This window comes from Erinaceus europaeus, chromosome 12 (genome assembly GCF_950295315.1).
Source record: "Erinaceus europaeus chromosome 12, mEriEur2.1, whole genome shotgun sequence".
In the NCBI taxonomy this organism is placed as follows: domain Eukaryota; kingdom Metazoa; phylum Chordata; class Mammalia; order Eulipotyphla; family Erinaceidae; genus Erinaceus; species Erinaceus europaeus.
In genome coordinates this window covers 80042313-80050429 of record NC_080173.1, presented here as the reverse complement: position 1 = coordinate 80050429, position 8117 = coordinate 80042313, and the positions used below count along the sequence as shown (strand labels likewise).

The 8117-nt window shown below is 53.9% G+C and overlaps 1 protein-coding gene across 1 annotated transcript in view; it reads left to right on the top strand.

The window, feature by feature from the left end:
- The first annotated feature begins 6561 nt into the window (after positions 1 to 6561).
- RTN4RL1 (reticulon 4 receptor like 1) overlaps positions 6562 to 8117 on the top strand; it is a 94190-nt gene continuing 92634 nt past the window's right edge. The window contains exon 1 of the mRNA XM_060204141.1: positions 6562 to 7038. Within this exon, the coding sequence (XP_060060124.1) occupies positions 7026 to 7038 (13 nt within the window). The 5' untranslated portion in view covers positions 6562 to 7025. The remainder of the gene's footprint in view (positions 7039 to 8117) is intronic.

The window sequence follows — 8117 nt, the reverse complement described above, 5'->3', positions numbered from 1 at the left end:
CAAATGGGAAGCCTGGGGCTCGAATCCGGATCCTTATGCCTGTCCTTGCACTTTGCACCGTATGTGCTTAACCCGCTGTGCTACCACCTGGCCCCACTTAGTTATTTTTTAAATTATCTTTACTTATTTATTGGATAGAGACAGCCAGAAATTGAGAGGGAAGGGGGTGATAGAGAGGGAGAGAGACAGAGAGACACCTGCAGCCCTGCTTCACCACTTGGAAAGCTTTCCCCCTGTCTGTAGGGACTGGGGGCTCCAGGTCCATGCGCATTGTAATGTGTACTTAACCAGGTATGCTACCACTTGGTCCCCTTAGTTATTTTAAAAGATGTGTTATCTACTTAAAGAGATAGAGAACAAAAACTGAAGCATCACTCAAGCTTATACAGCGTTGGGGACAGGAATGCTGGACCTCAGGCATGCAAGTCCTGTGGTCTGCCAGTGAGCCACCTTCTTCGCCTTTAGAACAGACAATGTGAAAAACTGCTCTTGGGGGAAAGCCCTGATTCTGAGGGTGCTTTCCTAGGAAGGTTGGCACAATTCTAGAACCTCTGGATTCTGGCTATTTGCTCTGCCTAGGCATCCCTCTCATTCTCTCCAGTCTTGCTCTTGGCATCCCAAAGAGAAGGCAATGAGATAATCTTGGCCTTTGGGAGAGCAAAGTATGGCAGGACTGGCTTTTAGCAAGGTTTGCCCCAGGAAGGAAGAGTGCCCCAGGGCTATTTGCCCACCTGGTCCTCTGATACTATTTTCCCCTTTCTGCTAAGGTGAAACAGAGCACCTGGTGCTTTAAGGAAGCTTTGTGGCCTCAGGCTCCCCTGGAGGCCCGCCCTGCTAGGAAACTCCTAATTAAAGCGATTGAGAGAAGTGAAAAAACAAGTGGCTGAGAAGCTTCCCAGAGAGGAAGGATGACTGGGCAGGCTGAGAGTGAGCAGCCAAGGGGAAGACCAGAATGGGTCAGTGCTCTGCCTTGCAGGCTACTGACCAATAATGCTCTTATAATAGTCACAGTTCTGGAAAAGAATGTGGTCAACGTAGATCCCAGGGACAACCTCATACCTTTAATGAAACTCCAGCCTAGACTGTCTCATCTGCTCCAGCTTCTCTGGAGCCGACAGGGTATAGGATTTCAATTTCAGAAGTCTCCTTTATTCAGTCCCGCTCCCTTCGGGGCACTGAAGCTTAACCTTCTCGGTAGCTTTAACTCTGTAGCTGTGAGTTCCAAAACGGGTAAATATTGGCCTCAGGTGTGGCTGGGAGAATGGCTCAGCTGGTAGATTGTCAGATTTGCATGTCTGAGGTTATTCTGTTCAGTCCCCAGCACTGCGTGTACCAGTTCTCTGACTCCCCCTCTTCTACTTTCTCTGTCAAGTGAACTGTTAGTGACTTCTCTCAGGCAGGTACCGCACCCTGAAGAGTCTTTCCTGGGCCAGAAATGGGGCCTTTGGATGATGGTTCCCGTTCTAACACTGCCTGGCCTCTGTGCCTAATGAACCTCCTTGACCCTCAGTAGGAAACCAGGAGAACTAGACCTCATGAACGGGTATGAGCATGTTTCCCAAGACCCTGCATAGTAGGATTTTGGGGGCTGCTTTTCAATTTGGGCTGAGAACACTCCCATCTGGCTGTGGGGGGTCTCCCTGCCTGAGTTACTCAGCAGTCTGAGTAATTACTGCCTGACATGAAGGCGGGCACAGTGCACCCCCACATTAAACCACAACACCCGCCTACAGTCACCCCCACCCCCTGGCTGGACTCCAAAGCAGCACCCAGCCCTCCTAAGGCCTGAAATAACTCTGAATCTCACACTCACGCCCAGCTCCAGCCAACTTTGCCTAAATACTGGAGTCTGTAGGGCAAGAAGTCATGGGGAGGCAGCACAGGGAAGTAGAAGGAGGATTAGTGTGTCCTGATCCAGGCCCACATTTTTTTTTTTTTAACAGAGAAATCTAGATATCAAAGCAAATATTGATATCAAAGCAAATCTAGGTATCAGTGCTTAGGTCTGGCATATGGGGTCTAGGGATCAAGACTAGATCATAGATGTGCAAGTCCTATGTTCTGCCCCTGAGCTTTCCCCACCCCCAAGGTCAACACGCAGGCACAGATCTGCTGTCACTAATTCAGCCCTTCTGAGTGTCAGTTTACTTGTGGAGGACCTCTGCAAATCTTGGTGTCATGAAGCTTTTAGTGTTTTCCTGATAGAGCTCAAGCAGGATGTGGGTGAGCCCAGTCCTGCAGCTGGTTGAAACAGAGAAAAGGTATTCACCACAGAAGAGATCCAAAAGGCCGAGAAACACATGAAAAAATGCTCCAAGTCTCTGATTGTCAGAGAAATGCAAATAAAGACAACAATGAGATACCACTTCACTCCTGTGAGAATGTCATACATCAGAAAAGGAAACAGCAGCAAATGCTGGAGAGGATGTGGGGTCAAAGGAACCCTCCTGCACTGCTGGTGGGAATGTCAATTGGTCCAACCTCTGTGGAGAACAGTCTGGAGAACTCTCAGAAGGCTAGAAATGGCCCTACCCTATGACCCTGCAATTCCCCTCCTGGGGATATATCCTAAGGAACCCAACACATCCATCCAAAAAGATCTGTGTACACATATGTTCTTGGCAGCACAATTTGTAATAGCCAAAACCTGGAAGCAACCCAGGTGTCCAACAACAGATGAGTGGCTGAGCAAGTTGTGGTATATATACACAATGGAATACTACTCAGCTGTAAAAAATGGTGACTTCACCGTTTTCAGCCGATCTTGGATGGACCTTGAAAAATTCATGTTGAGTGAAATAAGTCAGAAACAGAAGGGTGAATATGGGATGATCTCACTCTCAGGCAGAAGTTGAAAAACAGAGACTCTCATACCTGAGGCTCTAAAGTCCCAGGTTCAATCCCCTGCACTACCATAAGCCAGAGCTGAGCAGTGCTCTGGTAAAAGAAAAAAAAAAAAAAGGAAAAAAAAAAAAAAGCACAAGTGGAACCTGAACTGGAATTGGCGTATCACATCAAAGTAAAAGACTCTGGGGTGGGGGTGGGTGGGTGGGGAGAATACAGGTCCAAGAAGGATGACAGAGGACCTAGTGTGGGTTGTATTGTTATATGGGAAACTGGGGAATGTTATGTATGTACAAACCATTTTATTTACTGTTGAATGTAAAACATTAATTCCCCAGTAAAGAAATAAAAATTAAAAAAAGCACACGATAACAAAAAACTTTGGCAAACAAAACAAACAAACAAACAGACAAACAGAAAAAAGGGGAGTTGGGTGGTTAAGGGCATCGGGTTAAGGGCAGGTGGCTTGAAGTGTAAAGACCAGCATAAAGATCCCGGTTTGAAGCTCTGGATCCCCACCTGCAGGGGTGTCACTTCACAGGTGGTGAAGCAGGTCTGCAGGTGTCTATCTTTCTCTCCCCCTCTCTTGTCTTCCGCTCCTCTCTCCATTTCTCTCTGTCCTATCCAACAACGACATCAACAACAATAACTACAACAATAATAATACCACAAGGGCAACAAAAGGGAATGAATAAATAAATATTTAAAAAAAAATCAGAGAAAAGATTTCTGTCTTTCTGTTCCCAGCCCAAGAGAAACCAGTCTTATCACTCTTCATAACAAGGTCATTTTCTCACCCCCAAGCATTTGTATATTCTCTCCTGCCTGACATGACCTTTCTCCCTTTCAACCTGATGGACTCAGTCAGCTCTTTCAAAGTAGCCCAGGGGCACTTCTGCTTCTTGTGTGAAACCTTCCCTGATGACCTTTCACCTCTCACAGAACAAACACAGCTCCTCCCACACTTTGTTTCTCCTCCTCTCACATTAAAATATGTGTATTTATGGGCAAGGGTAGACAGCATAATGGTTTTGCAAACAGACTCTCATGCCTGAGGCTTCAAAGTCCCAGGTTCAATCCCCTGCACCACCATAAACCAGAACTGATCAGAGCTCTGGTAAAAAAAAAAAAAAATGTATTTACGTTACTTATTCATTTATTTGGTCATCACAGGGGCATGCGCATATCTCTGCTCTGGAATGATTTTTTGTTTCTTCTGATAGAGACAGAAATAAAGGGGAGTGAGAGGCACCACAGTACCAAAGCTTCCTCCAGTATGGTGGGAACTGGGCTTGAACCTAAGTCAAGTATATGGCAAAGCAGTGCACTATCCAAGTGAGCCATTTTACTGGCCTTTGTTTATTAACTAGAGAGGGGGAGAGAAAATATGAACTAGAACATCACTCTGGCACATGTGCTGGAGATGTTGGGGATCAGCTCAACACCTCACGCCTCAGAGTCCAAGGCTTTACCCACTGCACCACCTCTTGGTCCACCATCCTCCTCTCACATTCTAAGATGACTTGTGGTTTTTTTTCTCCCCCTCTATGCCATAAGTTCCTGGAAGTCTAAGCTTATGAGGTCAGTTAAAATAGGACCCTCAGTATCACTGAATGTATATAGGAATCAGTGAAAATTTTATTCCTTCCTTCCTTCCTTCCTTCCTTCCTTCCTTCCTTCCTTTCTTTCTTTGCTAGGGTGGAAAGAAATTGAGAGGGGAGGCCATCCTAGAAAGGCAGAGAGACAGAAAGACATCTGCAGTACCTGTTTTATTGCTCATCAAGCCTCCCCGCCTAGCAGGAGGGAAGCAGGGGCTCAAACATGGGTCCTTGGGCACAGTAGTGTGTGCACTTCACCAGGTGCACCGCCAACCAACCATCTTTTTTTACTTTTCTCCAAAGCCGACTTTTTCTCTAAAAGGAAAAAACAATGGCTAAAATATCTTACTTATTTTTTAAAATATTTACTTGTTTTCTATTATTATATCAGAGCACTACTCAACTCTGGTTTCTTTTTTTCCCCTCTTGCTACCAGGTCATTGCTGGGGCTTTGGTGCAGTTATCTCTTTTCACTTTTGATAGAATGTGAGACAGAGGAGAGAGAGACACAGAGACAGAGAGGAGAGATACTAGAAGCACTGTTCCACCACTTGTGAAGCTTTCCTCCTTTTCCTCCTGGGGGCTTGAATTTGGGTCCTTATGCATGGTGGCATGTACTCGACCAGGTGCATTATTATCTGGCCTGCTCAGCTCTGGCTTAAGGTGATCTTAGGGATTGAACCTGGGACCTCAAAGCCTTGGACATGAAAGTCTTTTGCATAACTATTATGCTATTTCCTTGACCCTGAGATTTATTATTTTTATGAAAGAGGGGTACAGAGACAGAGAGAGGCCAGAACATCAATCAGTTCTGGCTTATGGTGGTGCTGGGGATTGAATTTGGGCCCTCTGAGGCCTCAGGCAGGCCAGTGAGATCTCTGCTTAGCTGTCCCCTGATCAGAATTTGCTTTTCTTCAGTGCTCATGTCAGTTCCAGAACAGTCACTGGCTTTTCTTCCTCCTCCAAGCACCAACTCATCTGGGTGGGGCTCATCTGGGTGTGGCATTTTGTCCCTGTCAGACTATAACTCAGGGACCTTGGCTCCCCCACCCCACATCGGTTCAATTCCTAGTGATAGTAGTGCCCCTATGTGATAGAGCCTCGGTATATGTGTGAACTGAGTGACTTGGCGTCTCTTGGCTTTCCCAGAACCCCTCCTATCGCAAGCCAGTAGGGGGTGCTGGCCTCCACTCAGGATCTCCCTGCCCTGGACCTTCTCTACCCTCAGACCTGTCGTTCCCCTGCTCCCCTGCGGGACCTGCTTTCTAGGCGGTGCCTCCTCCATTTTCTACGAAGCCCCAGGCTGGGTCTGTGGGCCAGGGAGATCACCCCATCCCGTAGGTCGAGAGAGCCCATTAGAGTCCCACATTAGTTGCTCTCTCTCCAGATCTGCAGCTGGGCCTTCCCTCGTGGTTGCTTTCAGGTCCAGCCCAGCTTGGGGACACACCACACTCGCCTCCACTCCGCTAAAGGGGAACAGTGTCCTGGGATTCGGCATGCGAGGCGGCTGGGCCCGCCGGAGCGGTTCCGGACAAGGGGGAGCCGTCGAGCCTCGGCGGAGAAGGGGGGGCGCCAGCCTGAGAGGCGATGGGCTGGACTGTGGACTTGAGATGGGAGGCCAGGGGGTGGGGGTGGGTGGCCCTGCGGTCCCCGGCGGCCGGCGGAGCGCACACTTCCAGCCGCTTCTCCCGGTGACCTCCAGCCGCGAAGGGCGAGCGGGCGGGGCTGGGCTGCGGGTGCGGGCTCCGGGAAGCCCGGGGCCCGGGAGGGGCTTTCGAGTGGCCCGACGAGCGGCCCGGGAGCTGGGGCAGGTACTTGGACGAGGGCCGAGGACCGTCCCCGGGGGGCGGGAGCAACGAAAACACCTTGGGAGGCGGCGCCACGCGGCTGAGCGCCGCTGCCCTGGGAATAGGACGGCGCTCGGCACCGCTAGCTGAGAGCACTTTCATAAATTTTGTATGGGAGGCGCTCCGTGAGCGGGGGCGGGGAGCGGAGGGAGAAGGAGGGAGCTAGTGAGCAAGGGAGGGAGGGAAGGAGGGAAGGGGGGGGGGGAGGACGCGAGGTGGGGGAAGCCGGGGGGGGGGTGGAGGAAGGGAGGCGCCCTGCTCCGCCGCTCGCTTGGTCCTGCAAGCGCGCGAAGGGCGCTTTCCCCGGAGCTCGCGGTGCGTGCGGGCGCCCTTTGCAGCAGCCGCGGCGGCTGCCCGAGGGGGCGGAGAGAAAGGGGCTGCGGCCGGGCAACCGGGCAGCCGGGGGGCGGCGTCCCCTCTCAAAACCGCCTGCAAAGTGCTCGGGGCTGCAGAAGCAGGCCGCCGGCTCCGCCGAGCAAGCAGCTCGACCCGGCGTTGAGCGAGCGCACTGGGCTGCGGGGCAGCGCCGCGGTGGCTAGTGGGCGCCGGTGCCCTGGGCGCGGGGCTCGGGCTCACCATGCCCCTGCGGGGCCGCGCCGCCGGGCACCAGTGGATCCCGGGCTTGCCCCCGCCACAACGCGCTCGGATTAGCTGCAGCCGGCACTCAAGGATTTGAATACCGACCGGGGAGGGAGCACGCCTAGGCCGACCTCGGAGTGGCGGCCCCGCGGCCAATATGCTTCGAAAAGGTGAGTTGGAGCCGCAGGGGCAAGTTGGAGTTGGATGCCCACCCAGCAGAACCCGGAGTCGCGGGAGAGCTGCCGGGCGCTCGGGCTCCGAGCCCGGGAAGCAACCCCTGGCGGGCTGGCTGGCTTCGTCGGGAGCCCCCGCGGCAAGGGGTGGCCCGCTGGAGCGCAACCCTAGCTGGGGGCCTCTTGTGAGACGCGGGATTTGCCCCCCTGGACCGCGCAGTCAGGCCTGGGGATCTGATTCGGCGAGGTCATTTGGAATCCCGAGTGAACTGCCCGCTACGGAGGGGGATCTGGCCTCCCGGGACCTTCGCTTTACCATTATAAAGTTTTGCAGTCGCTGGCTGCATCCCCGCGCGGGCACACACTGCCAGCTCCTGCCGCCTCGGCAGGTCCGGTGCAGCCCGCAGCGGTCAGTAGCCGCTGCGCCGCCCGGGTGCTCATTGCGCGCCCGGGTCACACAGCGGGGCCGGGCTCGGGAGCCTTCCCTGCAGGCCCGTCTTCGGCCCCCAGGGAAGGGCTCGGGTGCCCCAACCAGCGGCTGAGAGGAACTGCCTAGCGCCCGATGTCCGATTCTTCAAACTTTCCTTGTGCCTGGAGTGCAGGGATGTGAGAGCGGAGACTGGGCGGGCAAGTGTGCGCGCCCCGTGCCAAGCTCAACTTGGGGACCGAGAGCCCTGCGTCCCTCTCCTCCCGCCCCACCCCCTGCCTGGCTCGCTGCCAGGAGCTGCAAAGTTGGCGGCGGCTCTGGGGAAGTCCCGCCGCGCCCCCACGTGGCTGCCGCGCGGAGAGCTGCCCCCCCCAGCCCCTGGGAGGGCAGGTGACCATGCGGTGAGCCCCCCGCGCTGCCACCCGCTGCCCCAGCCTCGCGCCGGCCTCGCTTCCCTCCAGGGTCCTGGCGGGCTGGGACGCACCCCCCTCCGCCACGTCGGGCCCCGGGCTCCTGGCCCGGCCCGCAGCTCTCACGGCGCCTGCGGCTGGCTGCTCCGGCCCTGCGGGAGCTGGCAAATGCGAGAGCTCAGGTAGCCGAGGGGCCTGATCCCTGCGCTCCTCGCTCCAGCCTTAATCCGCCCCTGTTT